General features: G+C 42.5%; 1 protein-coding gene across 1 annotated transcript in view; it reads left to right on the top strand.

The window, feature by feature from the left end:
* Positions 1–15,718, top strand: part of atp8b1 (ATPase phospholipid transporting 8B1) — a 51,905-nt gene that overhangs the window by 12,638 nt on the left and 23,549 nt on the right. Inside the window, exons 2-10 of the mRNA XM_063210681.1 lie at positions 3,303–3,474; positions 8,426–8,523; positions 11,257–11,370; positions 12,578–12,676; positions 13,078–13,139; positions 13,271–13,343; positions 13,508–13,578; positions 14,991–15,073; positions 15,325–15,483. Of these exons, the coding sequence (XP_063066751.1) occupies positions 3,324–3,474; positions 8,426–8,523; positions 11,257–11,370; positions 12,578–12,676; positions 13,078–13,139; positions 13,271–13,343; positions 13,508–13,578; positions 14,991–15,073; positions 15,325–15,483 (910 nt within the window). The 5' untranslated portion in view covers positions 3,303–3,323. The remainder of the gene's footprint in view (positions 1–3,302; positions 3,475–8,425; positions 8,524–11,256; positions 11,371–12,577; positions 12,677–13,077; positions 13,140–13,270; positions 13,344–13,507; positions 13,579–14,990; positions 15,074–15,324; positions 15,484–15,718) is intronic.

Here is a 15,718-nt window from a genome sequence, read left to right as displayed (position 1 = left end):
GCATCCCACACACACACACACACACACACACACACACACACACACACAAGGATTTTGGGTCCTGGGTGGGGGCAGGAGCATGAATGAGTTGAGTTTAGCAATCTGTGTGCTATTGTCCTGTAATGTTGCATGACAATAGGTAGGAGTAAACATGGGTGTGTTGGGGCTATGAATCAACCACACCCCCCTGTCTGCTCTCAAAATAGTATGGAGCAACCTGCTGAGAGCGTTTTGAAATGGCACAGAGGGCACGTCATGGTATTCCAGTGATCCCACTTTACCATTTCCTTGTCGTTCCAATTAAATGAGATGGTTTATGGAATCGCATGTCTGGAAATAAAATGGTTTTGATTTTGTGGCAGATCGTCTTTGAAGAAAAAGCATATAATAGTCTAGTACTCAAGAGTCCTAGTACACCAAAAAAACTTTTTTCATATTATATGAAAAAGCTTTTTAAGGAAAGGTAGACTGTTATTAATCTGGTGTATTGACTTGGTGCGGTCAGGGGCTGGAATGGAATACCATGTGGTTGTATGGGCGGAGCTTACGTTGCATTCCATTCATGTCTCCTGTGAGCTTCATGCTGTAAGCTTACCAGGTGTATCCCAGGGGGATCCAGCACCTGATCTGGAAGATTTTCCAGAAAAATCAATTGGATGGAAGGGGTGCATTTCTGGTGTTTTGAAACCTTATGTGGCATATGGTGCTAGATCTAGGTGACTTTGGGCCTATTTGTTGATTTTGTTGGGGGGGGGGGGAAATGTGGCTTCAAATCTGTTCATATTGGATAGCCATACTATATGTGCTTGGTCATAGCTTGTTTTTGTTAAATTAATAGTCTTTTGACTTTCAATGTCTGTGACTTTGAACCTTGAAAGCCGAATGAAGCATACATGATGAAACATGGGCTCGGCCAGTGCTGGTTTTGAATGGATAATTGCTTCCGCTTTTAATGCCTGAGGCAGCTGTGTGTATTTTGAACCTTCCTTAATGTTGCCAATTGTTTTCAGTCATAGTATTTGTGTTTTTATTACCCGTCTTTCATGACGAGTCTTTTGTTACGTGTCTTTAGACTGTCAATATGTGCTCAGTCATACTGCGTTTGTGCATGACGTGAATACGTACCTACCTACCTGGCTGAGCTTGGGGAACTGGTTGGAGAGCAGATGTTGTTAGCTTACAGGAATTGTCTCGCTTGCTTGAAAGCTGTGCTGTTTCCTCCACACATATGGCTGGATTGGCCATTGCTGATTTTTGGTCTTGTTGCCCCCTCAATGGTATCGGTCCTCATGCCGCTACAGAGGCCTCCCCAAGACAGTGAGATATAAATGAAGACTTTTGGCTGTTGCAGTCAACAAAGCTTTAATGTTGAAAAAAGCAAAAAGGAGAGGGCTGGAGGGCTGGAGGGCTGCAATGTTCAAGTGGTAAAACAGGTGGTGGTTTGAAGGTGCTCTTTGGCCAAGATGTAGAACATATCAAAAAAAGACCGGACACCAAGGCACTCTTCTTAGGTAAAATTACTTTAATGTAGAGCAGGGGTCCCCAACCTTTCTGTGTCTGAGGGCTACTCAAGGGCTACCAAGGGCTACTCGAGAGCTACCAGAGCGCTACTTGTTTGTCCAAAATCCTCCACTGATGTCTTGACATCATTCCCAAATCACACTATGATTTAATGATAATTTGCTTATGGGTTTATAAAGAAATAATCTCATATTTAAATTAAGAAAAACATTAACTGTGACTGAAATCTTGTAGTGGTCACTGTTTACTAACATGGGCACATCAGAAGTTCCTGGAGGGCTACTTGACGCCCGTGGGCACCACGTTGGTGACGCCTGATGTAGAGGCTAGTTCATGTTTGAACTTCAATAATTAAAAATTATTGCCACTGCCAACAGGTTGTTGTCATACGCTTCATTGTCTCTCTGGATACCTGGTGGACTGGTCTCTGCTGGAAATGCCCCGCAGCCCAACCTATTCTTTATATCACCCAATACAAGACAAGGCCATGTTGTGCAAACCCACAGGGTGCCAGGCCAGTTGTTTTACTTCTGTTTCTTCCTTGTATAAAATTGCATACATTTCCGGCTCCTATGATGAGTAGAGTACTGTCACCATAGTTGGGCCGTTGTTAAACACTGCTTTCTTAAAGTTCTGTATGTAAAATTCAGGCTCCACAGGAGCACTGTCACTATAGTTGGATTCGGGCCCATATTGTTCTTATAGGGGGCCACAAATACTGGCAGTGCACTTGCAATTCCCCTTTATTTTGCCCTCACTGGTTTTTCTATGCCCATTAATTGCTGTCAAGGGTTTGGCTAGGTATTGCAATGGCTCTGCGTGCGTGCATGCTTGCACAGTGGAGCTAAACACACACCGAGTCTCACACACACTATTGGGCAAACACACACACACACACAAAGTTGCCCACCGCATTGGCCACTTGTTTAGAAGATGACAACTACTGGCCATGTGGCAAATATGTTGAATAAAACACACAGAAAAGAAGTCGGAGTGCGATCCATCTCTCCTGTCCACCCATGCTTACAATTGACATCAGCGGGTGTGAAAGAGGATGGCCGTAGGATGAACCTGGCGGTGAACAGTCTGTGCACCCTCAGCCAAGCAAGTATGTAGGACGGCTGCCCCATGCTGAGAACAAGGTATTAATATTTGAGTGCCACAACAAGTGAACTGACACCTCCTTCTTACCGGTAGCTAAGGTAACGTAACGTGTCGGTTGGCGGGAATTGTGTGCTATTGGCGAGAACAGGCAGCGTGCTAGTGTGAAAGCCCAACACGTGTAAAAGCCATGTGCGTGCACGCACACACAAATTATGGTTAAAGGGTCATCCTTGCATTTTAGAGGCAAATGGACCATTAAAGGGACACTGTGTGCCACATGTACTACAGCTGACAAGTATTAAGCATTGTTACTCCCTTCGTCTCTATGTCTCTCTCACACAGTGTCAAGATGCACGCACACACACGCACACACACGCACAAACTCTATTTCTGTCATTCAATCTTCATCAGACACAAATTTGCATGAACTCCTCTCACAACACCCAGCGAAAACATACTGACCTGTCACTCCTTGTTACCTGTTACATGTCACACTGACGCACCACACCACACAGTGTCCATGCTGTGCATGCTCCTCATCTCTCTCTCTCTCTCTCTCTCTCTCTCTCTCTCTCTCTCTCTCTCTCTCTCTCTCTCTCTCTCTCTCTCTCTCTCTCTCTCTCTCTCTCTCTCTCTCTCTCTCTCCCTCTCTCCCTCCCTCCCTCCCCCCTGTGCAGGACTAGTCCAGCGCCGCCAGGATGAGTCGGAGGCGAGCGGACTCCCAGGGTTCCTTGGGGCCGGACGATGAGGTTGTGCCCTACAGCGACGACGAGACGGACGACGAGCTGGACCCCGCTGATGAGGAGGAGAGGCTACCTACCGCCCCCATACCTGAGGGCCAGGGCAGCGGTCAGTACACACACACACACACACACACAAACACACACACCATCAGCGGTCAGTACACACACACACACACACACACACACACACACACACACACACACACACACCATACCTGAGGGCCAGGGCAGCGGTCAGTACACACACACACACACACACACACACACACACACACACACACACACTATACCTGAGACCCAGGGCAGCAGTCAGCATACACACACCATACACACACACACACCGTACCTGAGGGCCAGGGCAGCGGTCAGTACACACACGTGCATACGCACGCATACGCAGCGGTCAGCACACATGCACACACACAATAGCTGAAGCCACGAGTAGCGGTCGGTACACACACACACACATACAGCCACCCCATAGAGCTTGAAAGTCCTGCCCCTTAGTTCCACATTTCACGGGACCATCTAACAACATGGTAGCGAGTAAATATCTTCTCATTTCAGCCATTATATCCGCTGATCTACAAATATGCTGTTTAAGAGGCTAGATATAGATTATTCATGCAGAAGTATCAATATTTTGTCCCGAGGCCGTTTGCATGAAAAATGTGAAGAAACGCACCCTTCTATATTAGTCCGGCAGCCAAAAGCCAAATATCAGCCGAACCCAGTTTCGTCTGATAAAGTTTTTTTCTTTGCAGTTTGTGGTTGCCTAAGGTGTACCTATTAAGATTCCAGACGATGCCCGGTGATATCCCTTGAGCATTTTCAGATATTGAGCCTTTTATGCTTGATGTGCTGCAGCCATAGATTACAACAGTCTTTGGCTCCCAATTCATGTTATGCTGACCAAATACCCTATACCATACTTATTTTGGTTTTTTTTACATGGTGGGATGTGTATAAGAACAGGTGGTGAGGTATGGACATCAGTGGGGGTGGGGTCATGCATGTTTGGGGGCGGGGCATTCACCCAAAAAGCCTGATTTTCCAAGTCGGAGACACAAAGGCCAACATTTCGCCAAACGTGGCTTTATATCTCATAGTGGGTTGTTTGGTTTTGCTGTTTGTAGTTGTCCAACACTTACCCATCAGGATAAGAGTGGGTGATGTGCCAATTTCAGATATTAACCCTTTCATGTTGATTTCGCTGCAGCCATAGCCCACAAGCTTTTGACAGCTTCATAACTGCACTATGATTAACCATAGAACATTCTGGGTGGTAGGCCTGCCAAAGTGGAGAAAGTGTCCTCGTACCAAATAAATTTTAGACAATTACATAACTAGCTGTTTGTCAAGCAGAAATATGTAACATTTAGGCGAATATTGGTGGTGTCAGCTTAGACATACCCAGAAAGGATAACTAATTCAACACAGAATTTCACCATTTCATACATTGCTATTTACTCTTCCTGTGTTGTTGTAAAACAAAGTAAAAATTGTAAGTAATAATTACATAATTTTTGGCTGATTATTTGTTTGCCTACAAAGTACATAATTTCAGTGGTGGTCGTATTAACATGGAAAGAGATAAAATTAAAAATGTAAATCCACAAAATGACATTGTAATTGACCTTTTACCATAACTGCACTATGATTAACCATAGAACATTCTGGGTGGTAGGCCTGCCAAAGTGGAGAAAGTGTCCTCGTACCAAATACATTTTAGACAATTACATAACTAGCTGTTTGTCAAGCAGAAATATGTAACATTTAGGCGAATATTGGTGGTGTCAGCTTAGACATACCCAGAAAGGATAACTAATTCAACACAGAATTTCACCATTTCATACATTGCTATTTACTCTTCCTGTGTTGTTGTAACACAAAGTAAAAATTGTAAGTAATAATTACATAATTTTTGGCTGATTATTTGTTTGCCTACAAAGTACATAATTTCAGTGGTGGTCGTATTAACATGGAAAGAGATAAAATTAAAAATGTAAATCCACAAAATGACATTGTAATTGACCTTTTACCAGCCCATGCCATATCAGGGTGTGACACTGTGGCATCCTATTTTGGTATTGGTAAAGGCTCTGTTATCAAGACCCTAAAAGCTGGATATCACTTGACATCAATTGGTAATGTGCTGGCACCATTCCAAGAACTTTCCAGTGAGGCCACTAATTGTGTCGGCATGTTATGGCATTCCTGTTACAGCCTCAACATGTCACATACAAGGTTGGTGGTATGGGGAAAAAAGAATGGGAAAGGTCATTTATCTTCACCTAACCTGGCTGCTCTTCCACCAACAACAGAGGCATTTCTTGAGAATGTGAAAAGGGCTCATTTTCAAGCAATATTGTGGAGGACATTGGTTCACACTCCACCTGAACTATCTCCTGAAGCATTTGGATGGAAGAAAGACCAGAACATGTCAAAGTGGCACCAGACTACATTTTACAGATGATCAGATGTGGTTGCAAGAGTAAAACCCCCTGCAATTCTAAGAAATGTAGCTGTGCTGTAAACAGTGTGCCTTGCACCATTTTCTGTGCATGTTTTCGGCTGGGATGCTGCCGAACCAATGTTGTGTGAGCTTTACTGTGTGTGTGTGTGTGTGTGTGTGTGTGTGTGTGTGTGTGTGTGTGTGTGTGTGTGTGGTGTGTGTGTGTGTGTGTGTGTGTGTGTGTGTGTGTGTGTGTGTGTGTGTGTGTGTGTGTGTGTGTGTGTGTGTGTGTGTGTGTGTGTGTGTGTGTGTGTGTGTGTGTGTGTGTGTGTGTGTGTGTGTGTGTGTGTGTGTGTGTGTGTGTGTGTGTGTGTGTGTGTGTGTGTGTGTGTGTGTGTGTGTGTGTGTGTGTGTGTGTGTGTGTGTGTGTGTGTGTGTGTCTGTGTGTGTGTGTGTGTGTCTGTGTGTGTGTGTGTGTGTGTGTGTGTGCGCGCGCGTGTGTGTGTGTGTGTGTGTGTGTGTGTGCGCGCGCGCGCGTGTGTGCGCGCGTGTGTGTGTGTGTGCGTGTAGTATAATGTAGGCTATAGGTGTTTTAGGTGTTGAGGACTCTGTATGTTGTATAGGTGTAGACGGGTCTTTCTGTGCAAATTTAAATGCATGTACATGTCTTATTTGATGGCTTCATGGACTTTTAACCCCTTAAGACGCGGCTTTATACATTTGTTGTTACCAGTATGGTGATGACCAAGTCGTGGTGCATTACTAAAGGGCCTGTGTTGTGTCATAGTATTGTAGTGCTATGGTAGTTACATTTCAATGACTATTACAGCGTGCCTCAGGAGGTACGGCGCGCATTAAGGGGCTACGTGATCTTTTAATACCAGTCAGGATACACTGGATTGACTTAATTTTTTGACTCAACCGTATATATAATGTATAGCTGTTTTCCTATGTTTAGACCTCTCTCTCTCTCTCTCTCTCTCTCTCTCTCTCTCTCTCTCTCTCTCTCTCTCTCTCTCTCTCTCTCTCTCTCTCTCTCTCTCTCTCTCTCTCTCTCTCTCTCTCACTGTCTCTGAGCGTGCGGTACTGATCTACAGATCTTATTTCATGGCTTTATGGATTTAAGTGATCATTCAATACCAGTCTGTATACACTGGATGTACAGTATGTCATTTCTTTACTCATCCTTTGGAACAGCCAACGACTGCTCACCAGTTACCCCCACACTCTGTTGTTCTTTTTTTTTTCTTTTATGTTGGCTATTTGTGGTAGGCTACCTACCGGCGATGTTGTCATGTATGTTGTCATGATGTGATGTTATGCAGGATCTCATAATGCACAATCCGTTCCATACTTTACAGTCTTATTCTAAGCAATGTTGTGAATGTTTTTACTGAGGCATTTGTTGATTTGTCATTCATGACCTGATTTATATAACTAAATGCATAAAAATAGGCCGAAATCGCATTTTTTAAGGTTATTAGCAGGATTTTCTCTGTACCTGGATAACAAAAGGATATAGCCACAATTACCCACAAAATATTCTTGTATGTACGATATTAACAAAATAAAAAAGGAATTTTGAAGCTGGCATTTTCAGGTGGTCAGATTCATTGCATCAAAATATAATGCAAATTAGTGCATATTTAATTAGATAATAGCCTAATTAGCATATTTAAACATAAAATATAGAAAACTTGTAATACATTTTTTTCTCCAATTCATACGAGTAATCATCTGATAAAGTTTCATATTGATATCTGCAAGTTAAAAAAAAAAAACCCTATTCACCTACAGTGTCTCGCCTTATTTGTGGGATTGCTGTTATGAAAGGGTTAATTATTACCCCATATTGGGTTTGTTTCAATAAGGGCAGTGTTAAGGCAGTCCAATGTGAATGTTTTTTTGGGAATATAAGCAATATGGTACATTTTGTAACATTATTCACAGTAATATTAGGTGTCTTTAGTTTTTTGTCATAATTTGCATTTATGGGACAATAAAGGCTCAAAATCTGAAAATCCTCAAGTGATATCACCGGGCATCGTCTGGAATCTTGTAGACTTGCCTAAAATCTATCAGATAAAGCAAAAAAAAGAACTTTATCAAAGAATTCTGGGTTCAACCCCACGGCTCCCGGACTATATAGTTTGGGGCTTCGTACGAAAAATTAAACAAAAATATAAGAAACAACATATGTGGAGCTCGTGGCACAACTCGAAGGGGATCGAAATATCATTTTAATACCGCCATTGGATTACATGCTACAATTTTCCGTTAAAAACGCTGTTGAGGTCCCATGAAATCGGGGGAAGTGACGTCACTTTCAAGCTCTATACCCGAGTCCCAGATTAGCTGTCATCACACACACACCCACCGGGGAGCCGGGAGCTGCAATGCATCATTAATTAGTGATGATGATTTATTGAGGATCATTTCTAGTTTTTGTGACACTAGATATGTTTCCAGTCCAACCCTGTGTCTACTGACAAATTAAAATCAATCTCTACACTCTAAAAGAGCTACGTGACGTTTATTGACTCTAAATGACTCTAAATCTTGTTTCTGTCCAACTTCATGTCCTCTCTGTTCATTTCTCTAGAATCGGGATGGAAGGTCATAGCAAATGACAAAGACTTCGTCAATTTGCCTGAGTTTAAGAAGACCGTTACTCTCTGTATCAAGAAGAGCAAGTACTCAGTAAGTGCTTTCGTCTGTTTTGATTTCTCCCATGTTTATGTGACAGTGCCATGTTTATGTTGACACCAGTGGACAACGGAGATCTGTAAAGGTCAATATTTACCACTGAAACATCTTGGTTGCTGAAAGAGGACGAATTCTGCTGAGTGTGCAGATCAGTTTAGTGCAGTGGTTCCCAAACTGGGGGTCGGGACCCCTCTGAGGGGCTGAGGTTCGGAGATACTGAAGGGATGTTGCGGACAAAAGGGACGTTGCATGAAAACGGGTAAATTCACAGGTTAAAGGGATGGTATGCTCCCTAGATAACACTATATTATGTAGCGTGAAAATATTTGGAAGTCCAATAGGGGGTCCCGCTGAAAAAGTTTGCGAACCACTTGATTTATGGCACTCAACAGGCCACTCATTATGTGGTCTGTCATTCACTTTGGAAATGGCAGTGATTTGTTGAAGACAGGCCCAATACATATCGAGGCCTTTTGGAAGGTCATGCATAGATAATGCATTGGGTTCAACTCATTTATGTGACTTCGCATCCTCTCCTTTTGCATGTGACCTTGTGCTTTGGCCTTGTGACGTCCCACCTCTGTTGGGAAAACAATGAAGTTTCCCCACTGTCATCCTTGGCACAACGTTTTGCTGACTTTTCCTCATTCGACACCCTGATTGCAAAGGACAGGTGCAAAGGGATAGGTTGTGTATTCTGAACTTCGGACAGAGCCAGTATAGACGTCGTCAGGTAACTACGATGATGTCAAGTTTCAACTTTACGCATTGGAGTGGAAAATTTTGATCCCAGGGTTTGAAATGGGGATCACACCTCCTAATGTACTACCCAGTTGTCTTGCATCTCCTAACGCTTTGCCTCTAAATTGTGCTTTTGCAAGATATTGAATAAAAAGAAGAGGACGTGAGGTTACATGATAAGTTTGACCCATAGTCTAGTCTATTGCAACGAATGGCTCAATGTGATCACCCTGTAATGAAGTGAATGAAAACCATTGTATTGAAATGGATTACTCCTTTTTATTTGATGAGGGTGTTGTCTAAGTACAGTATGTTTGTTCATTCAAATAAAGTGGATTTAGTGTAAGGTAGTTAATATCCTTAAAGACCTGTGTGGCTTTGTCGTGTTAGGAAATACAAGACAACTGGGCAGTATATTAGGTGGTAAGATCACTGATTAATGTATCACTACAAACCCTGGGCTCAAAATTTCCCCTCCAATATGTGAAATTGAAACTTGACTCATGGTAGTTACCGGTACCTGACGTCTATACTGACTCTGTCCAAAGTTCAGAATACCCACCAATCCCTTTTCATCTTTGTGTCTTGTATCCATCACACTATTGTTGCAGCATGCGCCTTTAAATTTTAGACATTCCTGCCTGGCTAAAAAATGAAAACCTGTTTTGTTAGTTTACTTTGTGAGCAGTGCCTTTTGAACTATTGGACCAGTTGTTTACTTGACACAATGTCTCTGCTCACTCTACCTGAAACTTTGCAGAATCTGCTGTGTCACCTGTTTGCATATATGGAAATCTGAGAGTAGGTCTTACAAGTGCACGCCTGTACACATCCCTGGCCAGTGTACAGTGGCCTGAGCAGTGTTGCCAGATGTACGATAACTATCCTATTTGTACCATAATTTTGTCCTCTGCACACGATATACGATAATTTCAGAGCTGTCATTCAGTTCATTTAGATGCCTTGAAACAACGATTTGGGTCTTGTACGATAACTTACTCCCAAAAAGCCCCCAAAAACGATCATTTGAAGGTTTTGGTACGATAATTAAGCATTTTCCATCTGGCAACACTGGGCCTGGGCAAGCCAGTTTGTAGAGAATGAAAGGTCAAACTGTATTTCAACATTCCAACCATTCATAAAGCCAGCTGATTTTAATTGACACATTACTTCAAGTAGACATACTGTGTGAATTCCTGGTTGATGAGTTGAGTACAGGTAGTTTATTTATGCCCGAGGCCATTTTATTTGTGTAGCATTTCATACACACCCGTTTCATTCACAGGCTCGGTTTTCTTTTAATGGAATTGGGAAAGCGAACATGACAATGAAAAAGGGGGAAGGATTAAAGCAAGGAATAAAGATATTACTTTTTTTTTTTTTTTTTTTACAGTATTTTGATTTTCATTCCTTAACTTCACCTTTTGATTCTAACTAAGGGAAGTGAATACTGCTACACAGATTCATCTAACCTGAAGGACACAAACGAGAAGGAAGTGAAATGTATACACAGCTCCAATGACTGCAGGTTAACAAATACACATGCCATAGATGTTTTTAGACCTTCAGAAGACAGATCTGTGTCTTTGTAGCATAGGCTCGGCCCGCCCCCATTATTCCCTGTGACTCTGCACAGAACCTCATGATCAAGTCAATCTGGCCAAGCAGGCTATCGCTGCCCTGTCAGTGAGTGGATCCTACATTTGGTGACCATAGAAAATCAGACTTTTCCCCAGCAGCCACTGAGGTGGGGCAGATGTCATTGGGTTTAATCTTTCGACATGCCGTGTATCAGTTGGCTTAGGCACCATACTACATATACGGGGATCCGGGTTTGAGTCTGACTCGGGTCATTTCCCAATCCTTCCCCATCTCTCTCTCCCCTCTCGTGTCCTCCTGTTGCTCTCTCACCATCCTAAATAAAGGGTTAACAACCCCAAAATGTAACTTGTCATTTAACATTATCCATCTTGTGTTCTCTCGTAGGGGAATGCCATTCGGACTTACAAATACAACGTGCTGACGTTTCTGCCCCTGAATCTGTACGAGCAGTTCAAGAGGGCCGCAAACCTCTACTTCCTCGCCCTGCTAATCTTACAGGTACACCTCTGCTCCTATCTCTGCCCCTCTTGTCAACATCGCCACACACACACACACACACACACACACACACACACACACACACACACACACACACACACACACACACACCCTGCATCTGGTGGCAAGGCCTGCCAAGTGATTTTAATTATATAGTGCATTTTATACAGTTGCAACTCGATGCCTCACATAAAACAAGTGGTAGCACTGATGTACACTAATCTCTGGCATCAACACACACACACACACACACACACACACACACACACACACACACACACACACACACACACACACACACACACACACACACACACACACACACACACACACATCAGTGTCATGATGTCCAGGTAGCACTAATGGATCAAACGTTTCTTGTGTCAACATTGGCACACACACACACACACACACACACACACACACACACACACACAGACACACACACAGACACACACACAGACACACACACACACACACACACACACACACACACACACACACATCAGTGTCATGATGTCCAGGTAGCACTAATGGATCAAACGTTTCTTGTGTCAACATTGGCGCACACACACACACACACACACACACACACACACACACACACACACACACACACACACACACACACACACACACACACACACACACACACACACACACACACACACACACACACACACACAGATCACAATGTCACTAATTGAAGCAAGCACTAATGCATCCTTTCCGTAACCTCTGCGCTAATATATGACTAATGTATTCCCACAGACTGTGTGAAATGTTGTCATGGATGTAGTACTGTGCTAGTAAAGTGAACATACTGCCTGTTAAGTATTAATGCAACATGCTCATTATTGCCCGAGGTGGTGATTGACATGGTAACGCATTAGAGAAAGTGAATGGAATTGCTAAGAAGTGAATTGGATGCACAACAACAACAAAAAATAAAATAATGTCGGGCCTACTTTGTTTATGAGGTTTCGTTCTCAGACCTTACCTGATGAAGGTCTAAGACCGAAATGCCAGGAATGAAGCAAAAGTGAAATACGGTAGTCGGAGTGTGCGGAGTTTCATAGCTTCCCTGATTAGTGGCCTATAGGTTATCTCCAACGAACTTACCATCTGAGGTGTGCAGAAAAAAAAATCCCAAAGTTGTATGTACTGCATTCATCAAAGAGTAACATGTGTTGTCCTCCTGTGCTAGATCATTCCTGAGATCACCACGTTGCCATGGTACACCACTCTAGTGCCGCTGGTACTGGTGTTGGGCATCACCGCCATTAAAGACCTGGTGGACGACTTGGTGAGTCTCACTGTCGTGTGTGCGTGCATGCGTCTGTCTGTCTGTCTGTCTGTCTGTCTGTCTCTAAGAAATGGCAGGAATTTCGCTTTTGCAAACATTGCACACTGGCTTTGTTAGTTCATGGCTTCTTGAATGTTGAATGTTTCTGACATGTAAAACAATATTTGTTGTTGTGTAATATGTATAGTACACAAAATTCTTCGCTACTTCTTGGAATATCTGGAAAGTAGCTCCCGTCCCAGTGAACGTTGCCAAACTATTCGCTCTTCCTTAGACTGATTATTGAAGCTCTGCGGTCTTCAGGATTATTATATAGCCTCTGTACTATAGTTGAATATACTGTACACATGTTAGTTGTGGATACTTATGTAATGACTATGGCATATCTTCTCATGTCGCAGGCACGGCATCGAATGGACAAGGAAATCAATAACAGGAAGTGTGAGGTCTTGGAGAATGGCAGGTATGATCATAATTACCCCCAATGATGTTGTTGTGGGGCAATTAAGTATCACTGTATTTTACAGCTGTATCGACGTGTTTTAAAATGTGTTTTGAGTCAGTCCTGTGAAATTATTATTATGTGTCATCAAGGTTCAAGGAATCAAAGTGGAGATTCATTCAAGTTGGAGACGTGGTGCGATTGAAGAAGAATGATTTCATTCCTGTACGTAACAAATTTTATAAATAATTTACTTATGGGCGTCATATACCTTCCTTTTGATATTTTCACTTTTTAGTACCACTTTTGAGTACTGCTGAATTATTGAACGTTTTGACCGCTATACCACTCTTTTTCTCAACATCTGTCTTTATTTTGGTGTCTTACAGGCAGATCTATTACTGCTGTCCAGCTCCAATCCAAACAGCCTTACCTATGTGGAGACTGCCGAACTCGATGGGTGAGATCATTGTCTGTGAAAATCCACATTCTGTTGGGTGGGTGGGGGGGTGCAAGACCATTTTGCATAAAATTACAGCTATATAAAAAGATCCTTTGCACTTTGTATCTGCTAGTGATGTTGGCTATGATTTATGTCCTCGATTGTAAGTCGCTTTGGTTATAAAGCGTCTGCTAAATGCAGAGTAATGCAATGCAATGTCATGTAATGTAATCCAAGCAGGACACACCATGCAGGATGTTGCTTTATGTATTTTTTTATTTTTATAGCTGTGCTCTTTGCTACACTTTTTCACGTAGTGGGATTAGGTGTAACTTAAATTCTCTTCAAATAGATTGTGTATTTTTCACATGATGGAGCAAATCCCTTTTTACGTTCCACATGAAACTGTATTTGGATATGTGTGTGTTTTGTGTACTTTGTCTTTTAGTGTGTTTGAAATGACACAAGCCAGTTGTCCTAAATGGTTTTCACACCTAAACACGGAAGTGTAAAGAAGAAAATTGGCACAGACACATTGTGTTTGGTCTTATTTCCATGCTTATGAATGCTTAATCAGTTTGTCAATATTTGACAAGGAGAGTAGCTTTCAAATGTCCATCACAAAGCCTCATGGCGAGATGGGCCTTTGCTGCTGGCTGTGGTGTGGTGTAGCGCACTGTAGCAGCAATGATTGTTTGGTCGCCTACCTAGACTTTTCTGATAGGATTGAAATAACGCCTTTTAGGCAAACATTACAAGCACAAACAGGTGGTGTTTTGATCTGATCATGTTCATACTATCGATTCTGTTCATACTATACACAATTTCGTTGCCTTTTTGACAATGACGATAAACTCTTGAATCTTGAACCTTGAATACTTCTGCCATTTCAGATCAATTCTGGGAATTGATTTGTACAGGTCTACACAGTTCTAGCTAGTTTGGAGAGTGTCTTTACATTTCCTTTAGCCACTCATTACTTTAAGTGAGCTGCTAGATCACAGGATTATTGCGTTTTTGTTTGATTCCGTCCGTAAATGCAGATCCTTTTCGGATTCTGAAAATAGTTTTGTACAAGCTTGGAGTGTTGTAGCTAGTTTTGACGATGTACAATATTTATGTATCTATATCTACTCATTACTTTAGATCTCTTCTTCCACTTTTTTTGTACAGACCTGCAAAGCTGTATCTAGTCAGTTAAATTTCTTTGCATTTTTCTGTATATCTACTCACTAAGTCACTTCCAGATCAGTTCTCAGAATTGTTTTACACAGACTTACAAATATATGGCTAGTTTTGAGGGTATATTTACATTTCTCTTTATATCTAATCACTAAGTCACTCCTGGATCAGTCCTCCAAATTAGTTTTGTACAGGCCGACAAAGCTAGCCAGCCTGCTCATCAAATTTGTTTTTTTCTCCTCTCTCAGGGAAACAAACCTGAAGTTCAAGATGGGGTCGAAAGTGACTGACGAGAGGCTGCAGGAGGAGGCTCAGCTGGCTGGCTTCGATGGTACTTGTGTTGTCTGAAGCTCTCTTGAGCAACTTGACCGTTCATGCCTGACTCTTTAAAAAAAAAAAAAACTTGAGTCTGCCTGTGTAGGCGAATGGATGCTCTTGTAGCATTACCTGCCACTCTGCTGTCGGAAAATCTTAAATTAAATCCAGTCACTACAGCTTGTGCTAGGCGGGCTATTGTTTGCATCACATCTGGGTGAAAAAAACGTAAATGAAAAAGTATTGACTTTCCCACCCTCTCTCTAGCTACGATTTTATGTGAGGAGCCCAACAACCGTCTGGATAAGTTCACGGGCACCATGTACTGGAGGAATGAGCGCTACCCTGTGGACCTGGACAACATGCTGCTGAGGGGCTGCAAGATCCGCAACACTGAGTACTGCCACGGCCTGGTCATCTATGCAGGTGAGACGGAAATGCTTTCTTCCCTACACCCAACACACTCGCATGGCAGTGTTTCGCAATCAGAGTGCAGGATGCCGTGCAGCTGCTTTAGGGGTGCCACCAGTGGTGTAGTCTACGTAGAACGCGGATATACGGAGTATACCCACTTCTAAATTTTAGGGATTTCAGTATACCCACTTAAAATTGATTGATCTGATTGATACAGTATACCCACTTCAAAAAATGCTCAAATATA

Source organism: Engraulis encrasicolus, chromosome 11 (assembly GCF_034702125.1).
Source record: "Engraulis encrasicolus isolate BLACKSEA-1 chromosome 11, IST_EnEncr_1.0, whole genome shotgun sequence".
NCBI lineage: Eukaryota > Metazoa > Chordata > Actinopteri > Clupeiformes > Engraulidae > Engraulis > Engraulis encrasicolus.
The sequence above is the reverse complement of the archived record's forward strand: the minus strand, read 5'-3'. Positions and strand labels throughout refer to the sequence as shown.